Consider the following 27,860-nt stretch of genomic DNA (forward strand, 5'->3'; position numbering starts at 1 on the left):
GACCCACCCCCGCCGCCCCCCCCGGCCCCCAAGGCTGAGAGCCCCGGCAGGCTCAGCTCGGTGCCCCCCGGTGCCGCCGGTGAAGCCGGGTTGCTGCCGATGGCCAGCGCTGGCGGCGCAGAGCAGAGGGGGCACAACGGCACCGGCCGGGTCCGCCCGCAGGAGCCCCGCGCGGGAGGCAGAGGCGGGGGGCCGGGGGGCGCCTGCCCTCGCTGCCTTCGGACGCGGCAGGGTTCTCCCCCAGCAGGGCGCGGGGTGCCCGTGGGGCTGGGGCAGGAAAGGGACGCGAAGGGAACGCGCGGGGAGGGGAGGTTGCTCCGGGAAGGCCGGGGGCACCCCGCTGCCCTGGCCTCTCCCCGGTCTCAGCCCCAGAAAGCAGAACAACAGATGGCTCATCTTTGTCACGGGGACAATAGTCTGAAAAAAAAAAGGTCCTTTTGAGACAAAAGCAGAGCGTGGCACGCAGAAGAGGAGGGGGAGAGGGGGTAGAGAGCTGCTTTTGCGCCGCCGGTGCTGGCCCGGTGCCGTTTGGGTCGCAGCAGGGAGCGGAGCTGCCTGGGAGGGCTGCGGCTGCACCAGCTCTGAGCTGCAGAAACAGCAGGGCGCTACCTGGCTGTGTGCAGGGCTCACTGAGGCACTCGCACAGCAAGGAGCGAAGAACAAACGCTGGCAGTTTTGTTAAGGCGACAAAATTAGGAGAAAAACAAAGTCTTCAACAAAACCCTCTCAGCGCCCCAGGCAGACACAGGTAGTAAGGAATGCAGCAAACCGTCAGTGGTAAAACACAGAAATACCCTACATCGATTTTGTCCACTTAACCATAGCACTTACTTATAATAAAGTCATTATGAGCATTTTCTTTCGATCCAGAAGGATTCATTATACGACTGAGTGCTTTACATCATACTGCAAACTAACCCATTGACAAATTAGTGCTAAATTTTGTTTGCAAAAGCCATCTTTGGCAAGGATTCAAAGTTGACTCACAACAATTGCACACAGTGCTGACTTGTCGTTGTCCAATATTTAGAACCATTAATCCTCCCGGCACCCCACTGCGTGGGTACTGCTTGCCTCAGGATTGCAAGTCTCAGCTCACGCAGAGATAAGGGGCAGACTGAGACAGTATGGTCCCAAGTTTCTGCCATCAGGAGCACTTCCAGCCAGATCCAGACACTGAACCTGCAGAACATGAGACACCAATGGCTAACTGCAGTAATAATGCTTATCTTAAATGACATTGCTTGCAGCTTCAGGGCAAGGAAGTGTCCAGAACAGAAGCAGAGGGGCAGAAATTCCGCCTGTGCCTTACTCTACACAATCCACCAGCTTATCCTGCTTTCTACTACACTCAAAACTGCTGGGCATAGACTTGGCCCTACCTTTTTTAAAAAAATAAAAAATAATAATAATAATAAAAAAAGTTGTTTTAGCTCCGCTCTTCCTGGCATACAGCTTTCTGTACAAGAAATGCTACGGTACCTCATTTTTCTCCAGCCCAACAGTCTACAGAGCACTCTACTCTCATCACAGAGAAAAGATATAAACCGAGGATGCCAGCTGGGGGAACAGGGATGTGAAATCTCTCAATACTTCTGATAAGCAGCAGAGAAAGCTTGACACACAAATCTTTAGTTTCAAGGCAGAAGCTGTAGAAAATTGGGTTTTCTTCCTTCCATTTGCAGCAAATACACCTCCAGCCCCCATCCCCAGTCAGTCACTGTCAGGCTGGTGGGAAAAGCCTGCAGTCGGGGGGCAAAGAGTGCTCATGTAATATTTGAGTCACTTGTGAAAGAAACAGAGAAATAAGCACAAGTCCTCTGAGATCCATCAGGGATCCTGATGGAACTTGCCTATTGATTTTTGCAGAGGGAAACAAAATAAAAGGCAGCATCGCCCCATGCCGAGGCAGCAGCAGAGCACCAGGAAGATGTGGCGGTGGCTCTTCCCTCTCCATGCAAGTCAGGTGCTGGCCTGCCATGTACTGAATCAACCTGGGCCTTCTCTGAAGTAAAACAATTAATTTCCCCTTTTAAATGGAAAGTAGTATTGATCAAACCCACGAGACTGACACCAGAGCGTGTGTGTCAGGGGGTCCCCTGTTCACAGCTCGGAACCAGCAGCTTGCTTGCATCAGGCTCATTATTCTCCAAAAAGCAGCCCCAGGTGATGGCCTGCTGCCCTTTGTTAATGGAAATATGCACAAGTGCCTCAAACAATCGACAAGTTTCAGTATTTGCAAATAGAACTGAAATACTCTTATTAAATAAATAAATAAAAATAACACAAAATTGGCAGTAGTGGTAGGGAAGGCAAGTTACTCTCCAAATCCCAAATATGTCATTGAAAATGTACAGGAAGGCATCCAAATGATTATAAAATCAGTCACATTAAAGGTCTAAAACTTTAAGCATCTTTACTTATTTAATGTTTCAATATTTAGTAACAGTCACAGCCATGTCACCCTGACGCATCTCCAGATTTCAATTATTTATCTGGATAAATGGCTTCCTTTACAAGTATTAAGAAAAATCACCCCAGTAATAATACGCCAAGTTCAGGCTAAAATAATCTTTCAACAGGAAATCTCCTCCAGGTGCGGGCCATGCAGTCTGAGGCTTAGAGGATAAACACTGACGATGAACTTAGGGTTTCTCACTAACGCAGCTTAAAAATTGTGACTCTCACCTTGCAGTGGAGAAATGACATGCTGTCCATAAATGCCTTGCTCAAATCCACTGTCATTTCCATTACTAAGCAAGCAGATTTCAGTTTAAAACTGCCACCTTACCGGCTTAATTAAAGCCACCTGATATTTTATTAGGCCTTTATAACAGAGGTTCTACCTCTTGCATGTAATTAAGTTGAATCCCAGCAACAATTTACATGACTGATCTTTCATTAAGCATAGCAGCATGATAGCACTTCTAAAGTAACAGATCAGTGGGAATTTTATGAACCCTTATTAGAGGAACCGTCTGCTACCTTGCCTCTTTTCACCTTTTAAAGGTGTACCACTTCATGTAGGAAAAAAAAAAAGTCAAATGATTAAAGAGAGAGCATAAGAAAACTGCCTTAATACTTGCTAAGCCAGCCAGAATGTGTTTATCTTTCACCGAGCTGCATCTATTCCAGAGTTCAGCCCAGTGTATTAACAGTCCATAACTACATCAGGCTGGAAGAAAATGTGAATTTTAAAGTCCTTAAATAATTCGGCTTTTCCACTGCAGTTCCAATAATGGCTTGCACTAGATACTGTGCTGTAAAAATGAACAGAACACAGCAATGTGCTGAAAGTATACTTTCATTTTCCCTTCCTATTCCACACTGGTAACAGATCAGCTAGGTAGAAAGCATGAAGACAGACTGGGCCAAAAAAAAAAATAAGTCATAATCACTTCTAAAGGAAGAGACCACAAAGAGAGAGGATGCAACAACAGTTTTCGCTACTCTTTGTACAATCTTCTTCTAATTACCCCCAAAATAACTACAAGAGGCAAAGCAATTACCTGTAGCCAAAGGCAGAGAATCAATCCAGTAGTTTCCAAGGAAAGTTGCAGTGCTCATCCGTAGCTGAACTGAGCTGAATTTGTTGCCATTCCTGGGAATGCATGCTGCACCCAGCCGGGGAAGCACGTTGATCCCTACTACAGCTATCATGGATTGAACCTTTTGTTCCTTCTCCCCTCTCCTTAGGGACAGAACTGATGGTTAGGCAGCAGCAGGAAGCTTTGGGCCACCTAGGAAGGTGAAAGGAAATCTATTACCATTATGTTCTTCAAAAATAACAGGTGAGTAATTTTCCCCTAATAATAAGAATTATCCTGGATTAGTCTCACTCCTGGAAGGCAAGAAAGCTCCAGGTACCTCAGATGTATCTTTTATAAACAAACGCTTATCATCCTTCAGTCAGTATTAAAACATAAAAAATAAAGAAAAAAAGGACGCACATTGCACATTTCAAAAAGGATGCACAGGCCAGACGTACAATTGTTAAATTCAGTTGCCTGTTGTTGCACCCACCCAGTCCCCCAACAGATATATGTGAAAAAGTGGGGAGAGACAGTGAAAAAGTGGCTTGGAGACAGCACTGTAAATACCTGATCTATATTTTTATTTCACAGGATAAGCAGGGAGCATACCTGAGACAACAAGATTGCCAAAATTGCTAAAAATGATATTTTATTTTTTTTTTATGATATAGGGAGAGTTTTCTACAGAGGTGTCCACAATATAACTGGAAACATGTTGGGGATCCACAGATCAAAACACTTGAAAAACCCTGCACAGAGTACTTCATATCACTTTTAAAAAGGCTGTGGCTGGTAGGGAGGACATTTGAGTGGGTAGGAAAGCACTAGTTAAAAGAGCAGGATATAAGCCCAAAAACTGCAGAAGCCCAACAAGCAGAAAGGCTCTAGTTCTTACCTTTACGTTTGAATGCAAGTGTTAAGATAAAGACTACAAGCAAAAGCACCAGAGAGGGAACACAGAAGAGACGCTGGTTTAAGAAGGTAAGAGGCACAGGACTAGCTTTAGGTAGTGCTGTGGCACAAGGCAGCTGGGGGACTACAGAGCTTAGATCCAAGAAGAAATTCTACGCTTCCCCAGTTCCCAAAGAGGGACCCCCAAATACAAGAGAAGATGTAACCTGAGCTCCTGCTTTACCTTTGCCTTCTGCCACCTCATTTCCAGTCCCATATTCAAGAGCTGGACTTGTGCAAGCTCGCACTGTTCTGCTTGTCTGATGTTGAAAAGACCAGCTGATGTGGAAAAGCCCAGGGCACGTGTCTTCTCTGGAAGCAAGAAACTGAACCAGAGCCCCCTCCTCCTTCCTGCTAGGGACCTGTAAAGAAAGAGTAGAAAGAAATCTCGGGAGGCTGGCTGATAGCCCCCTTGCCATGAGGACTAATATCACAAAGTCGTTAGGCCTGGAAAAAACTGAAGGTACGGGTAAGCGTTCCTTCGTAATGAGCTCAGCCAAACCAGCGCTGGAACCACCAGACTCGTCACGTGAAGTTATCCAGTGCAGATGCAGCCTAACATCAGCGCTAGATGTGGGGAGTGAAGCACCACTGGTTCCAGTCTCTGTGGTGTCAGGTGTGTGTTAGCTTACACCAGCAGCCCCCCGCTTTCACCGCCTCGTGCCCAAGAGTCAAGCAGCACACTGTGATCAAAGGCACTCCGTCTGCAAGCCTCGGTACAAATCACTGCCAGCTTGCCTGCAAACCACAGGCTGGGGGCTGTTCTCTTACCACGTGCTCCCAGCCTGCTGGGACAACAGCAGTCCTCTCTACCTTTGTGAGTCCTCTATGCCTCTGCAGAGTCAGCTCTCTACCTTTATGACACGAGCTGATCACTTACCACAAGCCAAAGAAATGTTCCCTGCCCTCCATACCATCATACAGCTATCAGATGCATAAAGCTCGAGCGAAGGAGTTAGCTCAATTCAGCGAGCATTAGACAGGAGGCTGAGCCACCAGAGTGGTCTGACCCGATCGATCCCTGTTTTCTTTTTCCTTATCTCCCAGTTTTCCTCTTCTTTCAAGCCAACAACTAAATGAGGCACAATAATAGCACCATCCTCAGTTTCTACTTCAGGGACTGCTAAGAGTGAGCGAGCATGCTCAGCCTGAATAAAACACTTCCTGGCAAGAGCAGGACATGCTGAAGAGAAAGGAGCACGACATTGAATATCACCACTGGAAGATTTTAGGCAGGGAAGAAGGCAAGAAAAGGTGGTCTCTATGCAGGAGTTCGCTGAAGAACTGTTTTTCAAAGCTCAGAGATAACTGCTGTGGTGTTTTGACAGCCATATCCTCTGAAACAAGTCTGCTGTCTCTTCAAATAGCAGATCTTGATGAACAACTCAGGGTTTTATGTTACATGCTTAGAAAATTACCTCGAACCCAAGAGGGATGAAGTATCACAGGGCACCATAATACTACTCATAATCCTTAGGAGACAGACTTCAATATTAACCAGCTGCAGGACTGGGAAGAAAGAGCCTGAATCCCCTTTCATACCTCTTTGTCTCTTCCGTCTTTATTGAAATTAGTGCCTGGTGCCAGGTCACTGCCCAAAGCACAGCAAACACTATATATATATTTTATTTTTTTTTTGGCCATGGTTCCTTGGATTTGATACTGCTTCTGGGTTGCTTGCCTTTGAACCCAGTACTGAAAATACACACCAGAAAGAAGAGGAAAAACACTAATATCAAAACCATGGCCAGCATGTTAGCCAAACATGCAGACGAAAATGTCTCACTGAGAACCCAAGCCAAACAACTGCTCGGACATCCTCCGTTCCCTCTTTTGTGGGGGATAATGCAGTGAATAACCCTTTTGTTCAGATACTTGGGAAATTGCCCTTATCTTGGTTTGTCATACCCAAGCCTGCTGCAAATTGGACCACACAGGAAGAATCAGCCATCCCTCCTAGCAACACGCAGCATCCTATACATACGCCTAACATAATTAGTACCTAACAAAATCTCAGGATTGCATGGTTGACAGAGTTCTCAGTGCAAGAGACAGGGACGCTTTTATTTATAGCATCGGCACCTCCTATACAAATTCAAGTAAGCTTGGAGTCAGCAAATGGCAGAAATTGATCTAGCCTTTGCTGTGTAAGTATCCTCTGTTTTGCAGCCCAAATAAAATAAAAGCCAAAGCAAGCAAATTCAACTACATACAGAAATTGCAATGCTCCTGTTCAGAAGGGCCCAGGGACAAAGACGGGATCTAAGACCACCTTCACCAAAAATAGTGTTTGTTCAAACCCTGAGCGTGGACATCCATACCTAGGATCATTGACTTCTCTTGGCTCAGCAGCCTCTTCACTCTGAGGCCAGCTACCTGTGCACAGCACTCATCGTGGCCTCATCAGCTCTGCCTGCACCCTGGCCTGCTCCCCACAACCACTCTGCATCCTGCGCGGGATGGCATCCAGGTGGGTTTTGAATACCTCCAGAGAAGGAGACTCCACAACCTCTCTGGGCAACCTGTCCCAGTGCTCTGTCACCTCACAGGAAAGAAGTGCCCCCTCATATTGGGCCGGAACCTCCCGTGCTTCAGTTTGTGCCAGTTGCCTCTCGTCCTGTCACTGGGCACAACTGAAAAGAGACCAGCTCCATCCTCTCGTCACCCTCCCCTCAGATATTTATATACATTAATGAGGTCTCTCCTCAGTTTTCTTTTCTAGGCTAAACAGGACCAGTTCTCTCAGCCTGTCCATGTACGAGACGTGTGCCAGTCCTCTAATTATCTTCGTAGCTCGCCTTTGAACTCACTCCAGTAGTTCTGTGTCCCTCTGGTGCTGGAGAGCCCAGAACTGGACACAGTACTGCAGATGTGGCCTCCCCATGGCTAAGGAGAGGGGCAGGATCACATCCCTCGACCTGCTGATAACACTCCTCCAAATGCAGCCCAGGATACCACTGGCCTTCTCGGCCACAAGGGCACATTGCTGGCTCATGGTCAGCCTGCTGCCCACCAGGACTCCCAGGTCCCTCTCTACAGAGCTGCCCTCCAGCAGCTCAGCCCCCAGCCCGTACTGGTGCTTGGGGTTATTCCTCCCTAGGTGCAGGACCCTGTACTTGTCCTTGTTGAACTTCATAAGGTTCCTCTTGGCCCAACCCTCCAGCCTGTCGAGGTCCCTCTGAAAGGCAGCACAGCCCACTGGGTATCAGCCGCTCCTCCCAGCTTTGTGTCACCAAACTTGCTGAGGGTTGTGAGAAAAATCCGCAAGTTCCATCGTCCAGGTTGTTGATGAGTAAATTGGATAACGCTGGGCCCGGTACTGACCCCTGGCGGACGCTGCCAGCTGCAGGCCTCCAACTAGACTGCGCCACTGAGCACAACCCCCCGAGCCCTGCCACCCAGCCGACTGCCAACCCACCTCACCGTCCGCTCATCTAGGCCGCGCTTCCTGAGCTTGTCTGCGAGGATGTTATGGGAGACAGTGTCAAAAGCCTTGCTGAAGTCAAGGTAGGCCACATCTACCACTCCCTCCCCCCACATCTACCCATCTCATCATAGAAGGCTATGAGATTGGTTAAACATGACTTCCCCTTGGTGAATCCATGCTGACTATTCCTGATCACCTTCTTATCCGCCACGTTTGGAGATGGCCTCCAGGATGAGCTATTCCATCACTTTTCCAGGGATGGAGGTGAGACTGACTGGCCTGTAGTTGCCTGGGTCCTTCTTCTTGCCCTTTTTGAAGACTGGAGTGACCTTGGCTCTCTCCCGGTCCTCAGGCACCTCTCCTGCTCTCCACAACCTTTCAAAGATGATGGAGAGTGGCCTAGCAATAACATTGGCCAGCTCCCTCAGCACCCATGGGTGCATTCCATCAGGGCCCATGGATTTGCGGATGTCAGGTTTGTTTAGATGATCTCTGACCCAATCCTCTTCGACCAAGGGAAAATCCTCCTTTCCCCAGACTTCCTCTCTTGTCTCCAGGGTCTGAGATTCCTGAGGGCTGATCTTAGCAGTAAAGACTGAAGCAAAAAACACATTCAGCACCTCTGCCTTCTCGTATCCTTTGTCACCAGGGCACCTGTCCCATTCAGCAGTGGGGCAACATTTTCCCCAGTCTTCCTTTTTCTACTGACATATTTGAAGAAGCCCTTCTTGTTGTCCTTGGTATCCCTTGCCAGATTTAATTCCAACTGGGCCTTGGCCTTCCTTGTCGTATCTTTGCATACTCTGACAGTGTCCCTATATTCCTCCCACGTGGCCTGTCCCTTTTTCCATATGCTGTAAACTTCCTTATTCTGTCTGAGGTTTGCCAGGAGCTCCCTGCTCATCCATGCAGGTCTTCTGCCCCCTTTGCTTGCCTTCTTGTTCATAGGGATGCACTGAGCTTGGAGGAAGTGATACTTGAATACTGACCAGCTGTCTTGGACCCCCCTTCCTTCCAGGGCCCTAACCCATGGAATTCTTCCAAGTAGATCCCTGAAGAGGCGGAAGTTTGCTCTCCTGAAATCCAGGGTCGCAAACCTGCTTTTTGCCCTAATTCCTCTTCTCAAGACCCTGAACTCCGCCATACTGTGGTCACTGCAGCCAGTGATGAGAACAATCATTGTGTTAAAGACACTGAAAGCAAACACCCGGTCTAGGAACCTTCAGCTTTCTGTTGCTTCAGTTCTACAAAAGTATAAGCAATTCAATACAGGCTAGAAACGTTATTTATTCCCACCTATTACAGTTGCTCCCTCTTCCCTTATTTCTGTTATTCACTATCCTAGACAATTTTAAGTCACAATCAAATTCAGCTGACATGGAAGTTGGGCTTATCTCCCAATGGATTAAGGAAAAGCAGCTGGCTTTCCTTTGGGGAAAAAAGAAGGTTTGTAGTTACTCACTGCTATATCCAGCGCATGGTACACACACACAGCAGTGCTCCAGTTTCATGAACAAGGCTGCAGTGTCTGAGCCTCATGATCTTACAGACCAGGAACTGAGATCTGAGCCTTGAAGATCTTTTGAATAGAGATCTGAGCCTTGCAGATCTCAGCCATGAAGGATGTTTTTCCAGGACTCTCAACTTCAGCCAACTTGCCAGCAGTCACCAAATTCTGTCTGCCAGAGTAGGCATTTGCCTCGTAAGGGACCGACAAAGGATTATTTAATTGTAAAACATTTAGAAGAACACGTTGCTATGAAGCCTTTCTTACACACACACCTCACACTTTTGTTTCTTCTAAAACTGGCCTAATCTCACGTGACATGCAGGGCAGCTGTCCACTGATTAGAAGTGACTGATCCATTAGGTCAGCTGGATGCCACAATTAGGAGCCAATAGTGCCAATGGATAAGCAACAAAAATACAATTAGATTAGCTCTAATCCAGCTATATTACATTACCCCCATTACACAGGCCAGATAGCCACACTGCTAAAGCAAGCTCTCTGAACACCCTCTTCTTGTCCCCATGCACCCCTTCCCACCTTTCTTCCCAGGAGCAAAAGCAACCCAAATGAATACAAGCAGATGCCCAAAACTATGCTGCAATCTGTTTCTCTGTCCACCCTGTCTTTGTAGCGTATAGGTAGCAAACCCAGATGACTTTATGTATGGAACATCCTCCAGTGGCAGCCTCCATTTCCCTGTGTTTCTGTCTTCAAGGCCCATTAAATTGTATCCCTCTCCACCAATTTCACCTATTCATGAGGTTTGTGTGCTATTTAATCCTAAATCTAGGAAACTACTGGCTAGCAGATTGTGCGGACACAGCTAGTCCCTGTTCTGCCAGTGAGGGGGCTAGTCAGTAGAGAATTTAAAGGGTCTCATTGATGTCCAGAGGAAACATGTTCAGGTTTAACATTACAGCTGAAGCACCACTAATACACATTTTTCTCAGGATTTCTCAAAACATCTAAAAGAGGTGCATTAACAGCCGCACAGCCACATCAGGTGACTGTGCCAGGAGCTGTTGAAAATTCCTTACTGCAGAGGACATCAGAGCACACTTTTGATCAATTCAAGCATGACTCTACAGTTAACCTCCTGGCAAGCAGCATTTGCACAGATCTGCTTGTGATAACTGGGCTGCCCTATCCCACAGCTCCCCATTTACATGGGGATTTGTCTTGCTGTCCTTGGTGCACACGCAGGCCCTGCTGTCTTCACAGTAAGCCTAGAGTTCTCTGGGTAAGTGGGACAGGAAGTTGGCAGTAGAGTTTTTAATCACACAGAGTTCTGATTTCGTTAGTATTCTTTCAGATTTATATTAATTCCCTATAAAATCTTACAAAGAACACAAAACCTAGTCTGTCAGCCATGCATGTCAGCTTGTCCCCCCAGAGTCATCAGAACATACTCCCCTTGTCCCATCCCATTCTGCCACGAGGAACCTAAAAATCTCTCTTACGTTAAGTACCTCTACATAAGAATCTAAACATCATCTACTATCTTTATTGTCCAAATAAAAAAAGATGAGACACTGTGGGTAGTGGAGGATGTACACTGTGTGACGACTGGTAATAGGCAATTTCTATATACAAGTCATTTAAAAGAAGAAGAATAGTACTCTTCTGAGCTGATCTGCCAGTCTGTTTTATGGCTTGTTATTAATCACCTCTCTCAGACCTCAAATGAACATGGTGGTTCTGAGTGCCAGCAAGCCTGGCCGCCAGCAGCACCTAGTATTGCATCCCTGAATGAACGCACTAGGCTGCAAGCTGGAAGCACCTCTTGTATTTAAATCACTTCTTTTCTGGGTCACAAAAGAAGTTAGTGTCTCACAACCTACCCCAAGCCAAACACAGAACATCCACGCTCCAGACATGCCCCTGGCACAGCACATGGCTGCAGGTATGATGGTGGCACAAGTATATCCATGGGGATGCCTAAAGATGTACATTGAGTTGGCTCACACTCTCCTGATACAAACTAAAATATCAGCTTCCCTAGCAGGGGAAAAGCAAGAGGCAAGAGCTCAAAAGGCCAACAATAAGCAATAGCCTTTCTTCAAAATGACCCTTCTTCAAAAAGGTGGTTAGGCATATACGTTTCACGTCTTTTTCAGGCCATGCTTCCAACAAAAACCTTTACTTAAGAGTCTTATTTTACAGTTCTTGTAAACATTTCAAGAGGGCAGCAGACAGTTACAGGAGACAGAAGATACAAACACCTCAAAACACTCCTCTTTGTTACAATTCATATTTGATGAGTAATGCAGCCTTCGGGTTACTATGGCAGCAAGATCCATCACCTAGGTGACCAAGCACTAATGATATCAACATGAACCTACCCCTCCACACACAGAGAGCACGTTATCAGACTTTCATTTCTTGCAAGACCTTTATCTTCATACCAACAGACAAAACAGTAACAGACCACACGGACAACCTCCACGAGGAGTCAGCTTTCCTGACAGCATCAGCCTGTGCTGTTTCGGACTGTTTCAGAGGGCATCACCTGTGTGAGAGCTGGGCACTGTAGGCATCCAACGTGTGCAACCTAATTTACTAACAGAGTAGGAAGCAGCAACAGAACTTACATAAAAGCAAATTCTTGCATAAAAGGCAAAGTTTCTCGTGAGCGAAGAGGCAATTTGAGAGGGCCTGGAGTATAGATCAGCAGTAATCTCTTGGAAAATGCCAGGGCAAGACCTTCCCGCAAATAAGCATTCCCTTTGGAAAGTCAAGCGTTCCCTAGGGAACACCAAATCCAATAAACTTCCAAAAATCACTACATAACCATTACATGGGGATGATCTATTCCAAATAAACCTGTGCTTTCTACCATCTATGAGGAAGTCTTCACTGCACAGCAGAGCAGGGCAGTCCATGAGCTAGCCCTCTCCCAGCTGGAAGGGGGGACCAGGAGAGCTGCATTAAGCATCAGCCCTCCTGTGCCACACCTTGGGGAGAGTTTGGGTGTCTTCAGACAGAACTGCATCTGGTTGAGAACTTGCTCTCACTGGCAGACACTGCATGGTTTTGCTTCTGCTGCTTAACTCTGGATGTTCGATATACTTGTGAGTACAGATGTGTTTGTTTCCTACCAAGCACCATATTGCTTGATTCAAAGAAAGATTAAACCTAAGTCTCCTGACAAACTAATACTGATTTTTTGGTAATACTACATTATCAGTAACTTCCACAGTGTAAGGGGATTTTGGTTGATTGGGTTAAAGAGAATGGAATGGAACTGGGATTTTTTCCTTTTGTTAAAGGCTGCCTTTATATCACACTAAGAAATTAACTGAGGTAGATATCTATTTCCCTCCACTTTAATAAAAGGGCATGACTCATTTATTTCTGCATTTTGCTTTAAATATCCTGTCTTCACTGTGGTTTGCTTTGTTCAGCTATTCTATCAACTTCATACATCACCTGCTGTAATGATACAGGAACTGAAATTGGTCCTCTGTGGTTCTTTCACGCTTTCAATACCTCTTATCAGCAGCACGCTCTGACCTTTAACCATCACTCACTTCACTCGCCCAGCACACGCACTTGCAACCCCCAAAGACAGTGCTTCTGTGATCACGCTTTCCTAGATAGTAAGAGATTACACTGTCTTGACAAAAACAAAAAAAGCCTTACTTTTTCAAACCTTTACCCTTACCAAAGCACACATGGATTTTGTACTGCAGCTTAAATTTTCACAGGTAGAGTAAGCTCTTACAGCTTCACTGACACTTCAGCAGTTTGGGAAAACTCTTCAATCCAATTTATTTGTCTGAAATCTGTTTGCTTCCTATTCTTTTGACCATCTTTCACTGCCTATTGCCCCATGTTTCTTATGTTAAGACCACAGCGTCTTTTACCTGCTTACCTATGCATAGGTTGAGCAAAGACCATTAGAGGCCAGGTCAATCTTAACTTGGGAGAATGAAAGAATAATTCTGTTCTTGATAAAGCCAGTTTTCTTGCCTATCTCAGTGGCTGAGGATGGGATAACACTGGAAGAGGAAAACAAGGCCAAATTAGTCCTAGATTTGAGAAGAAAAAATACAAAATTCAAAGACAAGAGAACCTTGGGCAGATGAGAGAAACGAGAAGCCTATTTCTACAGCAAAGGTTACTTTACACTGAGGCTAGACAAGGACAAAAGGCACTAGGAGAAAACAGGGACTCTCTGTTTCAGCAAAGAAGACATCTGCTGGCAAACAGCTGCTGGGCCCTGAAAGATTCAACCTCAGCACAGAGAACACTTCAGCAGTGGAAAACAAAAAATAAAGGCACAAATGAATCAATATTTTATTGTTTGATGAGAACTGCACATGCTTTGTTGTGGATAAAAGCAGACTGAAGTTTGTGAAGCTTTTATATCTGCCTGTCTCCATCACAAAAAGGCCCTTCAGAGGTGAACCGCAAACCAAGAACACCCACAGGCCCCCACCATGGTCAAAGGAGAAGGTGCTGCTCGTGTGGGGACTGAGGCTCAGCCCTGGCCTGGCCGGCAGCAGCAAAGTCCAGAGCCCATGGAAGAGAAACAGCAGGACACACGTGCCCTGGCTGGTTTGCTGATATCAGAGAACGGTGTCATTTTGCCATTTTCAGATAAAATGACAGAGGCAAACGGTATACATCTACATGGTTAGCTGGCCAAGGAACTCTTCTTTTGTGTTATTAATTATGAAATGTCATCTTTTTAATTTATAGCCCTTCTGGCTCAAGAGGACTGATAGGTCTTCATCCAAGGTCAGTATGTCTTTCTGGATAACTGGGTATCTTTAATGAATAACTGAATTTTAAACGGTGAATTTAATTAAAATGCATCACCTTGCTAGAGAAAATACACGGCACTTGTGACATTATGCAATATTGCACTCAGTGCAGAGGTACGAGATAAACAAGGTACATTTGGGGCTTGCGTATCACTCTGCATGACTTAACTTCCTATTACTTTCTACTGTTTTAAGCACATCTTTGTATTTATATATTCAGAAAAGATAACACACTAACCAAACATTTCAGAACTGCCAACAGCAGTGGAAATCTTACCATTATGAGATTGGAACCGTGGTTAACTGTTCAGAAACAAGACTTCCTTCATTAAGCATTTGGTTGGTCTTTTCCACAGGAATGGTGAAATGCTGAGTGCTTCTTACTCTGTAGCCCTGAGAAACAAAATGGATCCTAAATACTGCCGTTCATTTTGACTTTCATCTTTATCACTCTCAAAAATGAGATGCAGCAACAAGGAAAGCCAGCAAGAATGTGCCTTTTGTTTCAAACTGCAAGAGAAGCTTATGATGGCATGTGAAAGGCAGCAATGTAAAGCTTCATATTTTACATAACGAAAAACAAGAGAAACTTTCTTTGCAGGGAAGTCTCACACCAGAGAAAACATAAAAAAACCAACAAGATACAACTGCTTGAAAGAATCATCAAAGGAGACCTACAAAGAAAGGGGGCACATAAACTTTGGACTTTTTTTTCCCCCTTTTCATAATGCATAGAGGACATGAAAGGTTGTTTTTATGGTTGGCTTTGTTGTTTTGTTTTTTTGTGTTTTTTTTTTTTTTAGTAGTTCTTTCTTATTCTAAAAAGAATCTGTTGCTCCTACTTCTTTTTTACATTAAATTTTCAAGTCTTGTCTAGAAGCAAGGCTCTGAGGCAAACAGCAAAGATATGCACAAGTCAGGGTCAAGCACACTGTCAAGGACGTTTGGTTATTGCTCCACCTTGCATCGGATTCTCAAGGCTGCAAATGGAAGTCAACAAAATCTGAGGATTCAAAAACCAAACTAAACCAAAACTAGTCTAGCTGCAACAGAAGTTTTCAAATTGGAAAAAAAAAAAAAGTATCACTACATTGCTAAGGGTGAGTTAATGGTGGCGGCCTGCAGCTCCCTTCCGAGGGGAGCAGAGAGGCAGGCGCTGAGCTCTGCTCTCTGGGGACAGCGACAGGACCCGAGGGAACGGCATGGAGCTGGGACAGGGGAGGGTCAGGCTGGGTGTTAGGGAAAGGTTCTGCACCCAGAGGGTGGTCGGGCACTGGGACAGGCTCCTCAGAGCAGTGGGCATGGCACCGAGCCTGCTGGCATTCATGAAGTGTCTGGGCAACACTCTTGGACATAGGGTTTGGATTCTGGGTGGTTTTGGTCTCCGGGTGGTTTTTGGACTCAGTCCTTGTGGGCCCCTTCTAACTCATGATATTCTACGGTTCCATGTTAATGGCCTCCAAAAATTCACAGCTATTTTTGGGCAGAGGAAACCTGTCCTTGATACCTGTAGTGAAATTAGTGATAAATAAAATGCCTTTTCATGCCTTTGACAAGAATTTACATTGATGGGTCTGTGACTGAGTATCTGTTGCGATTTGGTTGTAGACAATCTCTCTAGGTGTGTCTGGAAGAAGTCACTCTTAAGGAAAAGGAGCAACCATTTTGTTCATCCAGTGAGAACTCCTGTGCTATTGGGACTTGAGTAAGCAGCAATGATACAGTGCCTCTGTAAGGCTTGGCCTGTTCTTAGGCTCCAAGAAGCGCTATAAGCTAACTTCCATCCGCATATTAAGTTTCAAAACTGAAGTTCTGCCCTTAAGCTGTGCTGATGTAGCAGTGCTGGGCTGCTGCTAAAGACCAAGTGCTGGACCATGACATCAGGCACCCATGTCTGAACCAGAGCTGCTCCTTGCTCAGCTCCTGTCAAAGGCAGGCAGGCAAGCCAGCACTTTACATTGAAACCAGAAAAGTGCTCCAGTGTCAGGACACAAGTTTGAGATACCTGATTAAAGCCCACGAGCTAAGTTCTAAAAGGCAAGTCTGCATAGTCTAGACAAAAAGACCCATCAACAAAACATGGAAGGTCACTTAAGTTCTACCACATCTTGAAGCACTTCACCTGCCTGTCTCTCTCCTTCCCTTCCCAATGTGATACTGTTTACCACTGCCAATCCATGCTGTTTCCTGTCCAGAAGCCTGAATTTTTCCTAGGATGTCTGCTAAATCAGGCAATGTTTCCATGAATAGGCTTTAAGTTACCTTTTGAGGCAGGCTTGAAGCCCAAATCCTTTTTGCTGCTGAAGGCAACAGTACTTTCTCAGTCAGCTGGTCTCTTTTCTGAGTAGAAAAGCAGCAGCAGAGCTGTGGGAGAACTGGAGACTATTATTTCTTGAGCATCAATAGAACCAACTTCAACATTCAAGTCTGTTGTACCTGTAAACATGCCAAATAATTTTCTCTCCAGCATTCTTTTTATAAAAGGAAGAACCTTTTTTCTCTTTCAGACTGGTTGTTGGTGAAACTATCTGCTAAGAAAATGCATCTTTTTATTTATAAAGCAAACACATTGCATTTGGAATTCAGTAAGAGGAAGCAGAAATGGCACCTCTGACAACATTCTGCCAGTTTCTTTCTCAGGGTAGAACTAAGCTTTCAAAACTGAAAAATGATTATAACTGTTTTCCCTATTCCACATGTATGTTTTTGATGGATTGCCTAATGCATGTTGAGTTAGGGTTGCTGAGTGCCTGCTCATGGGCTCAACCTCATGTAGCTATGGTGCCCTAGTTAGGATTAAATGATACATTATACCCTAAAGTCACGCTCTGCTAAAGCATACTAGATATTTTCTGGCATCATGCTTTAGGGTTGGAGCTGGCTGGGAATTTTCCATAGGGAAGATCTGAAAGAGAATTCTGTTTTGGGGGGAAGATCTGAAAGAGAATTCTGTTTTGGGGAAAGAGGCAATTTTCCATTAGGAATTTTTTTTTTCTGACAAAGAAGTAATTAAAAAAAAAAAAAAGGTTGGTTCATTAAGAGGATTGAAACACAGTGCTTCTTGTTGAATTGACTTAGGCTAACCAAACTGCACAATGCCTGAGAGGAATCACATCAACTTTGGGTACCTTCAGACAGAGACAGCCCAGAGAGCCCAACCGCAGACAAGGCCAGGGCTGGGACGACAGGTTTCTCACGGCCCCAGCCCCAAGCTTTCCAGCAGCAGGGGAGGCACTTCCTAGTCATCCCCAGATGCCTTCTGAGGTAGTATTCCCACCTCCACGTCCCTTCCTCCCTGCTGGAGCGTCCTCTTCCTCCTCCCATCCCCTTCAGTCCCAGCCCCCCTGCAGGACAGCGGTCTCCTTTCTCCCGACCCCTCCGTGTCTCAGCTCCCAGCTCTGCCCTCACCCTGGGGTAACATACCTGCTGGCTTCCGCTCAGCAGCTCCATTTCCACGCTAGGAACAGTCAGAGCTCCCTCCTTCTCCCCATCCTGCTTCCTTCGCAGGTGCCTGCACCCACCCACGGGCTCCCCACGCAGCGGCAGCAGCGAACTGGACAATGGGCAGACCCAGCGGCACGGGGGCCACCTCCGTGCTGCTCCCCCTGCCACAGGGAAGAAGAGCAGGAGACAAACCCATTGGAAAGCAGACTGCCTTCGGTCCTCTGCTCATGCAGCAAAAACTTCTCCTACAGCTGTGAATGCTCCCTGGCTTGGATTTTGCTAGTCTTTTGCATTACAAACGAAATGAACCCACTCTGAGGAATACCACCAGCTCAGAAACGTTCCCAGCCATAAGCACAGGGAACATCACAAGACTCGAAGACATCCGTAAAGTGGGAATTATGCCCTGCTTGGACAACGAACGCGAGTTAGACCAACTCTTTTACACTCCCCGCAGGGAGAGAGGAGGATGATCTGAGTCACATTTGACTGATGTCTTTTTTGCCTAGGATGACTAATTCCTGGAGCTTTAAAAAAGCTGAAATCAGCCAAGTTTCATTACTTCCATTTTCATCTCCATCAAAGCACCCCAAGTCGTGGCCCTGATCACAAGAAATAAAAGCAGCTGCAGCCTTCCTGGCAGCAGGTTTGTCGCACTGCCTTTTGCTGACAACAGCTGTCTGTCGAACTCGCTGACCAGGGTGGACCTCTGAATGCTGCTGAAGGGCAGACTTTCATTTCTCTCGCACATGCATGTCTAGCTGGATACCACTGGCCTACATAGCCCACCGCAGCCACAAGGGACTTCCTGGACAAGACCAAAACATTTCAAACCCTGAAACCGATGTGACCATGAACAAGCAGTATCTGGCCTAGATCTGCTTCCATGCCCTCTAATACTGTGGCAGCAAAAACGGACAGAAAAGTACCTGCACTGACAGAATTTTCTTCAAGGTATGAAGAACACCAGGTCAGAATTGTCAGTCCTCTATCTGGGTAGAGGTGCCTCCTCACTTATCTTCTGCCTCCTACAGGTAAAAGCCACGCTGTAAGATAAGGGCAATCAAATTTAAACCATCTCCTGGCAGTCAAAGGCCTTTAGACCCTTATCTGTGGACCTTCTCCCCCCCACACACAAAGAAAGCAAAACCTCCCTGTACAGTGAATGTAAACATGTAGACACTGCAGACCTTTCAGAAGCAAACCAGACAACTCCAGAGGTTCAACAGCCAAAGGCTGAAGGATGTCACTCCAGCAGCTTACCTCTGACAGCATTATTTCCAGCAGCCTTCAAACTGCACAAAACCATGGCAGAGGGTGAGGTTGGAGAGGTGTGGAAAATGTTGGCACAAAAAGCAGTTTCACAGGCAAGAGTGCCACAGGTATCATCACCATCCAGTGCTCTTCAGAGGAGGCTTCAGGCCAGCCCTCGGAACAGCCTTCAGATCAGGCCATGAAAGTCAGTTGTCTGGGCAATGTTTCAAGCTCATTTGTCCCTTTGGTGTACCAATTTAAACAGTCTTTGATTTCTAATTGCCTTTTACTTATTCTGAGCATGCTAATGAATAAGACACAAAGCAGCGGAGGGGAACTGGGTCTGGCTGAGATACCGTGCATGTCAATTGCAAGGGTCACTCTGAACCTGGGCACTGGGGGCATAGATTAGTCCTCAAACCTGTCACTTCTGGTAGTGGCACAGCAAATCAAACAGCTGCAGCAAAAGCAGTCTTTTTAAGACTAATAGACTGAGAGAACAGAAAATCTAAGATCTCATCTCCTCTGCAGTGTTCAGAAGATTCAGTGCAGGCTGCTGCCTACTCACAGGATGATACAGATGCAACCTACGTGAAGAGCAAGGTTCACCTGTAGTAACACCCTGTTGGCTAGCCCCAGATCAGGAGGAAGGAGACTGCACCAGCCACCTCCCTACTGCAGAGAAACGAGAAAAGATTGCAAAAGCTCACTCACTGACAGAGCCCATCACTGACACCAGAAACCCAAACACAGAAGCAACGCGTCCACCTCAGGCTTTATACAAACAGGAAGCATTTCCAAAGCAGAGGTGAAACACTGGCTGCTTTATCAACCCGACAGCAACTGCCAGGTATTTATTCAGTGCCCTGCACTGCTGTGTGTAGGCATTGGTAGCCCCTGGCTTCCTAACATTACCTGGTCAGCCAACCCTTAGGACAAAGCTGTTGCACCTCAACCATCAGTGAAGTTCTCCCTGGTGAAACCATGCTACTGCTGCTCCCATCCTTGTCAAAATTCTCATGTACCTGATGCGGTGCTGTGAGCCCCCTATGTGCTGCAGTCACTATCTGCTCTCGCTTTGCCCATTCGTTATTTTCCAGTGATAAACTGATAGGTGCCCACAGGAAACCACACGTTGCCTGCAGCAATGATATTGGGTGATAAACTTTAGAACTGGGAAAAATGATTAGACATAAATAACGGCACTTCTTATGAGGCTCAGCAATTAGAGAACATTTCCCAAAATATCCAAAAGAGCCCTTCGGAAGAGGACTGAGAAGACAAACAGCAGAAATCAGAAGGGATGGGCAGCAGTTGAAAAAAGGGATTTGTCACAAGGACTGGGATTTTTAAAGTGAAGAATCAGACTCTGGAGGAGAGAGATTAACTAATGGAAAACAGTGCTGCAGAAAATAATCCTTTATAGAAATACATATAAATTCAGAAGCAAGGAGTGGAAGCACTGGAAGAGATTAAGATTTACAAACTACCATATCCCCAGACCAGAAGCAGTGCAGCTAACATGGCTGAATTAACATAGTTACCTGAGTCAGATGGGTAAGAAACCTGCTGTTCACACTGCACTGCTGTGTTAGGAAAATGCTGACAGCTCTGCTGCAAAACTGGATCTTTTCTGACCTTTTTATCATTGCCCTGTCTTGCTCCATGTTCCCTTTCTCCTGGAGGGTTGTGCCTGCTGCGGAAGAAGCAGTGTGTGGGATGAAGCTCAACCAGGAGACTGCAGAGAGCTGACTCCACAGCAAGGGGCAGCTGTACTGGCAGCAGTGCCGCTGCTCTCCTGACCAGGACGAAGCTGTCAGCAGAGCCCACAGAGCTGGAGAAACGAGCTGAAACCAAAAGTTACACAGGAATATTTCACCTCGGGTGTCACCTGACCAGCAGATTTTTATTTTATTTTTTTTCAAAACTACACTGTGCTTTACTGTTCATTCTGAAGAGCAATCAGCCAACATCAATATCAATGCACTTACTAGCAATACCTACGTTTCGCAAATCTTTATTGTTTAAAAAAAAAAAAGGACAATTTTTTTGGACTGTTACTTTTAGTACTCTCAGTAACTCACCGTTCTCACGAATTCAGCCTACTTTGCTTTTTCACGTTCAAATCTTATACCAAAGCAGACTACGAAAACACCTGTGCACAGATGTCACACATTACTAATTACCAAAAGTGCAATATGTAGTCATGGGAAATTTAATTTATACTAAAAGAAAAAACATCTCAGAAGAAACATCCAACTAAAAGAAATGAACTCACTCAGAGCATAATGCTCTTTTATGAGTTTCTGTACAGAAATTTAAATTACCCCATGCCAGTCTTCAGTTTATTCCATTGTTCCAAAGACATAAAGGGAGAAACACAGACTGAAAAGTAGCTGTAAGAGAAGAAACATGCTTTTCCTTGATATTTTAGTAAATTACTTTTCACCACCCCCCTCCCCTTCCACCTGCAGGTTCTGCTCAAAGCAGGCGGATAACCAAGAGAAGGTGGGCATTATAAACGAGTTTATATATATTTATATATAAATAAACAACAGATATCTACAAGCTATTCACAACCTCCTTTTTCTGAGTAACAAACTTATCTCATACTTCCCTGCAGGTTTCTAACTGTTGTGTCACACTGATGATAGCTTTATCTATGCTTTTTCTAAAGCATTGCTCTGATGTGACGTCCAACCAAGATTCAGTGCTGATCAGTATTTCTGCCCCTCAAACATTAAGAAAACGCAGCAATGCACATTTGTCATTGCAGTTCAGCTCACTGGCTTCCCATATTGTTCTACAGCCTGAAGAAACATTGTAAAAACCTAGCTCAGCCAATAAATTGTTTTTCTTTGTGAGATTTTTCTCCTACTTCTTTAAAAAACAATGTTAGAACTTTTTTTTTTTGTAAAAACTTATTATTGTAAATCCTTAAATGTGGCTTTTGTGTAATTATCTAGACATTAGCTGGCACAGCACATCAGTCTGTAATTCCAGAGATGTAAAAAAATAAAATAAAATAAAAAACAGGGAATTAGCTGCTGCAAACCAAGTTTTATATCCACATGAACCTTTTGCAACTTTTGCTCTCTCCAGAGTGTATTTCTCAGCCTCTCTAGGTGCCTAAAAGCCTGCAACATATTCTGATTTCTCTTAGTGATGGGCTTTCTTTTAATTCCATGCAATCTGTACAATCTGTTAAAGAGCTGAGGCTAAAATCTTGGTTTGTTCACACCTCAACTATTTAAATGCTGTACTTCCAGGTATTGCATTCCTTACCTACATGCCTTGAATTATAGTTATGAACTCTTACTTTTCTCTTTCTTGTCGAAATTTAACCAAAGTCTCCAAATAAGACTAAGCAGTATTAAGTCATGTTTAACATTTGTTTTAAGAATAGAAGATTTTCAATCAACACTTGCATTTCTGTCCCCCTGAATTTCATCATGGTAGGACGTGAGGCACTCCCAAAAACTGCCACAATAGGAAGAAACAAGAAACTGTAAGGGGAACATCCACAACAGCTTAGCCTGCTGGGGAAAAAATGGAAAAAGGTGTACCGTTGACTTAGTTTTGGGCAAGACAGTAGACAACTCCACTCACAGGCATTTATCTGGAATGGTACAAAGCTGTTCACATCGATATAAAAGTATCATATTTATGTCTCTCAGTTTTTCCAGATACCACTCCAAAAAAATAGAATCTACCTTCACGTTAGAGCATATTTTTTACCTTCTGTACATGCCCTCTAGATCAATCCTTTAGTTTTAACATTATTAGCAACACGTAAGGCAGTTAGGCTAGTGTCACATCCAGACACATGATGCTTTCTCACAGCAGACAAAATACTGTGTACTGGAGTCACACTCAGCCTCAAGACTACGTAGCTGGAAAATTCTCCTGCAGTAGACGGTGAAAGTCTTTAGCATAAGCAATCCGTTTATGATAAGTGACAGAAGACCAGTTCTGGCCAGTGCACTTCTGAGCAAGAAGAATTCCTCATTTTTGCAGTGTAAAACAGAATCTGCAGTATGAGCCTTTTTTCTAAAAAAAAAAAAAAAAGAAAAAAAAAGCTTGTCTTTTTTAGACAGTATTTTGTTGTGAATGAAACACACTTGCCAAAAACATAATTATATGTTGGCTGTATGACACAGGGTGGTTTTTTGTTGTATCAGCAGATAGCTTTAAATGGGAAGCAGAACAGGTCTCTTTTCCAAAAATAACCAATTTCTTTCAAAAAATGCAATATACTGGTGTCCCTCTCTCCTCTCCTTTCTAATTTAATTCCCATTTTGATTCCTGCCTCCAGTTACATGGGATTTCAATTGGATCCAATCAGGTATGCTTGTAAGAACAGATTTCAACGCTGGCAACAGCTCTCACAGAATAAGCTCAACGCTAGTTTAAATAGATTACATGCAAAATAACAGGGTTAATTTTTCTCACATACAAGACTATCTATCAACTGTAATTACAATATGCTGAAAAACTAAAAGAAACAGAACTTTAACAGTTTTGCAATTGCCAAAACCTTTGAAGAAGGGTATCACGAGAAACAACCAGAATGACAACAGAAAATAAAGCCACTGCACCCAGTGAGATGGCAGCAACTCAAACAACCAGACATGTAGGGTACAGCAATGGGGACAGAAAAATTACTCAGCCGAGTAGTTGGCAAAAGTCCAGAATAAAGAGGGGACAGAGGTTGGGGAAAGAGTAGCAGCAAAAGGAAAAACAGATAAAGTTGTGTCCTAGGACCAACTTGGCAGGCCAGAGAGAGGCAAACTTACTGCACGCAGCTTTGTATGTGACCTGGTCCCATGTGCTCCAAGGGCAGCTTGTACTCTGGTTCTGAGATGTCAGCTCATGGGCCATGTCCTCTGATCAGGTCTGCTGGGAAAATACATTTTACAGGTCAATACAGTATCTCTTTGCTTTCCCATGCTTTTCTCCCTCATTTGTTTCAGCCAAACACCCATTCAGGTATCTAACATGAGCACTATTTTTCATGACCAACTTGAGCACCATTTTTCATTAAAGTGCACAAGTTGACTACAAGTATAAATTAGTCCTTCCCCTTGTAACATGCGGTCTTAGTCTCTGAAGAAAAAAAAAATAAAATAAAACTATGTATAAAGGCTCCAAGAGGCGTAGCTGCTAGTGCAGGCTATAATAGACAATATTTTTGTCTGCAGCATTCGTATGTTCCCAGCAGGAAACCATGTTTTCCAGTAATTTTGCTAAACAAAACTCTGAAGAATCTACAACAACCCCCCTTAAATGTTGCTTTTTTCAATATACCACAGTGATCCTCTTGACATCGCTACTTAAGGGGTTACCTGTGAGTAACAGAGGCAGACAGCTCCAGAGATAAAGAAACCATAATATTTCCTACGGAAAGAGTTAGCAGTCCCACGCGCTTTTGCTCCAGAAACACGCAGAGAAGGCAAGGGCCTAAAATTATCAGGGATTCACTTCCACTAATCCTGTCTCTGGATGTGATGCATGACATAGCATCTCCTCTCCCTGCCCTTGGTCATGCCAAGAGGAATAGAATCAGAAAATAATAGTACACATAAGCAAGAAAGGCTATCAACAATTAATTAAAATTGATTGTATCTCTAACATAGCACTTTGCCTTAGTTCCTTACAAATGTTTTTTCAACCCAGAGTTGTTCATGACTTAGAATTATTTCCTATTTAAAAGCGAGAAAGCTGAACCCTTCTAAGGCAACAAAGGTAAAAAGATTCACATCCATGAGAAACTTACGATCTTCAGAAACACAGTAAAAACACACGCATTTTTCTTCAAAATTTTATTTCAATTTAAATTATGGGGCCAGCCAGATTTTTTTGGATAAGAAATGCATTTTCCTCAGGGGAAATGAAATGCTACCATGGAAGTAGAATTACAATTGTATACATCTCTTATTTAAAAAAAAAAAGAAGAAAAAACACACACAAAACCAAAAACCGCTCACATTTAAATAACTTGTAGTAATATCCTTAAGCCTTCAAGCGGATAAGAAACCACTTCCAGAACAATAGCTTTTTTTTGTTTTTTTAATACGAAGAGCACGTCAAATGAGCTTTAATTTAAATACAACTTCTTTTCGAAAGCCAACATTCAAATGTTTTCACATATTAAAAAAAGTTACCATAGCCATTATTTCCAAGACCTAATATAGAGTAACCTATAACCCAGTCCAAATGTTCTCACTCCTTTACAGATAAAAATCTTTTAGCACGTCTACATTTTTCTAGAGAGGAAGCCTTATATGTTATGGTGAGTAACTTGGCAAATGATGTTTTCTTCCACTCAGCTGTGATAAACCCAAAAAATAAGAGACTGTCGGTACTGAACTGTATCATCACCTCATGGCCAATTTTGCCTGCCTCTGTAAGAGATCTCCACGAAGAGCAAGCTAGTTGCTTTCCAGTAGGCAAAATGAGTCTGTTTGCAAAGGACGCATTAAGGAATTTCCAAAGGCCAATTCTAACGTTAAGAGAAATTTTAAATTACTGAGTGAAAACACTTTATTTTCTGGAGCTGACTTCCCTTGTGAAGGCTTTCAAATCAGCTTAAATGTCACTTAGGAGTTTCATTTTGCTGACTGCAAAATATTTTAATTAGGAAAAGGACAGGAAGCAACAAACATTTTCTATAGCATTCTCAATCAGATTCAGCCATGCAGAATTTGAACTTTCAGACTCCAATCCATACGTTTGGTTGGTTGTGATCTTAACGTTACTATATGATGGATAAATACAACTTTAATAACATTGTTTAGCTATATTTAGTAGATTCCTTTTGTATGGTCACAGTAACAAAAACATGGTGCAAAATCAGAGTTGTTTTTTTGTTTTTATAAATACTGATAGTTTGCAGCATTAAAAAACAAAATCAACAAAATTAAATCTTTTGTTACCCTAGGACATCTATGTAATTATGTTTCTTGAAGTCAGAGGGGATTAAATCATTCGCTTTCACAACTACTGTACTGAGTTACCTACTGTAAGAAAGAAATGATGCACTGCAGGCTCCCCAGAAGTAAGAGGAATCAATATTAATTTAGCATAATCTTTGCCATTTGCAGAGCGGGTGAGCACAACACTAGTTTAATTGAATAAGGCCAATAGTATCCAGTAAGAATCTAGTATCAAGGGTTCCAGTTCTCTATTTCAGCCTACTCTAATTGATGGCACCCCATTAGATAAGTGAATACAAAGAATTTGTTGTGTTTTTTTCTTTTAATGCTGCAGTACTTAAGATCGTTAAATCAGCATTTCCATGTGATCTGAAGTATTCAATTACATATGAGCATTCATTTTGCAAAACTCAATATTAGGTAATAGTTACAGACTAATACAATAACATTCCTCTGCTGTACAAATTAAATCATATTTTAAAGAAATGAGCAGCCTAGGAGTTATATACAAAAGAAACCAGCAAGCACTGTTGAAATGAAATGCAAAATGTCACTGCTAGGTCTACTGTCTGAAATACCTTTAAAAGTAAAATTAACAAAAACCCTTAGAACATATTTCCAAGTTTACAAGTCAATTCTCAAAAAAACCAAATCATGTCAAAAAATCTATAAAGCAGTGAAAGGCATATATACATTTTCCTTATGAACTTTAAGATTTCACTCTTTTAAAAGTTGCTAAGTTTCAATATCAGTTTATCTGCAAGACAACTGTTTATCCCAATAAGCTCACATCTTAGATACATTTCCCCTTTGATTACAAATAAAGCACTGCACTTTTTTTTTTTTTAATCAAGGCATATAATCTTATACTAGGGTGCCAGGAATGCACAGGTCACATTGTGCTCATATCTCAAACAAGGTAAGTGCAAACATACAGATTTATTCAGATTTGCAAGCATGCAACCTGTTACTTAACTACATTAATACCTTCTTTCCTAAACCAAACTAGTATCTATATGTTTGCGTTCATGAACCTAGAATCTTTCTTTTCAGGACTCCTAAAACAAGCAGTGTCTTTGAATTCTGAAATGACACAAATATCAAGAAAGTCCACATTGTGCAAGAAAGCAGCAGCTATGTTTTTCAACTTGGACTAAAAAAGAAAAACAAAAACCGTTCACTGAACAGCAGATTAGCAGTAATGTTCCTCATGAATCGATAAGAGTGCCTGATGCTGAATATCTAACAGCAAATGCTGAACTTGGGTTTAATATTATAGGGGTTTACTGGAGATTAAGCTTCTTGCTGTGCTGGTCTCTTCAAATCCCTGATCTGTTTAACTAAATAGGTCTTCTCATCATTAAATTGTTCATCCTCGGTCCTGTCATTCTGAAACTTGCTGAGGAACTCAATAAGTTTGGTCTGGTTCTTTAGAAGGATGTCTAATATAGGCTGTGTCTTGTTAGGATTGGCTACAAACACCTGCAAGAAAACAAATGGCATTTAGTGTAATAGTAGGAAACAGGAGTTTAAGTTAAAAAAACAAATCTACTCAATATCCCAAAATGTATACAGGAAACATAATGGAGTAAATCAAAGTTTTAAAATAAAACTACCCCGCCCCCCCCCCCCCTTTTTTTTTATTTTAATTAGAACAGAAATCAAACATCAGTACTGAGGTAAACTCAGTTTGTAGAAGTTGATTAGCCACAATACCCTCTGCAGAATCCACTGAAAAATCCCACAGTTAAATTCTGTAGCAAATAGATCATCCTATATTGTATACGGTATCAGATGGGTATATTAAAGTTCACTGAAAACTTTTATACCTCAAGCTGTAACTCCAAGCCCTTAGTTATTTGCTTGTCTGCTGCAAAGTTAAAATGTATCTGTTTTAATATGCAGACTACATTTAGGCTTTGAAATTTAGCTGGCTTGGTTAAAACACTGCTATCCTTCACAGCATCATGCAGCACGATGAAAACGCTTCTGAACTCCAATATGCTTCATGCTTTCACATAAAATCATGGATTCCTC

The 27,860-nt window shown here is 43.5% G+C and overlaps 2 protein-coding genes across 3 annotated transcripts in view; both read right to left on the bottom strand.

Annotated features, from left to right (window-relative positions):
* Positions 1–9: 9 nt before the first annotated feature.
* On the bottom strand, positions 10–24,559 carry LOC308200100 (uncharacterized protein). Its single transcript, XM_080605245.1, has 10 exons — positions 23,685–24,559; positions 20,527–20,735; positions 19,914–20,027; positions 17,614–18,680; positions 16,453–16,554; positions 14,468–14,583; positions 13,296–13,422; positions 4,669–4,846; positions 3,510–3,740; positions 10–1,742 (listed from the first exon to the last, which is right to left on the bottom strand). The coding sequence occupies exons 1-4, from the start codon at positions 23,767–23,769 to the stop codon at positions 18,663–18,665; spliced, it is 426 nt and encodes a 141-aa protein (XP_080461371.1). The 5' UTR covers positions 23,770–24,559; the 3' UTR covers positions 10–1,742; positions 3,510–3,740; positions 4,669–4,846; positions 13,296–13,422; positions 14,468–14,583; positions 16,453–16,554; positions 17,614–18,662.
* A 136-nt stretch (positions 24,560–24,695) lies between these two features.
* The window catches only part of CAB39 (calcium binding protein 39), a 40,962-nt gene continuing 37,797 nt past the window's right edge, over positions 24,696–27,860 (bottom strand). For both annotated transcript variants that reach the window (XM_080605209.1, XM_080605210.1), the window contains exon 9: positions 24,696–27,305. In XM_080605209.1, the coding sequence (XP_080461335.1) occupies positions 27,117–27,305 (189 nt within the window). In that variant the 3' untranslated portion in view covers positions 24,696–27,116. The remainder of the gene's footprint in view (positions 27,306–27,860) is intronic.

Source organism: Anser brachyrhynchus (genome assembly GCF_964034855.1).
Source record: "Anser brachyrhynchus genome assembly, chromosome: 9".
NCBI classification, from domain to species: Eukaryota; Metazoa; Chordata; class Aves; order Anseriformes; family Anatidae; genus Anser; species Anser brachyrhynchus.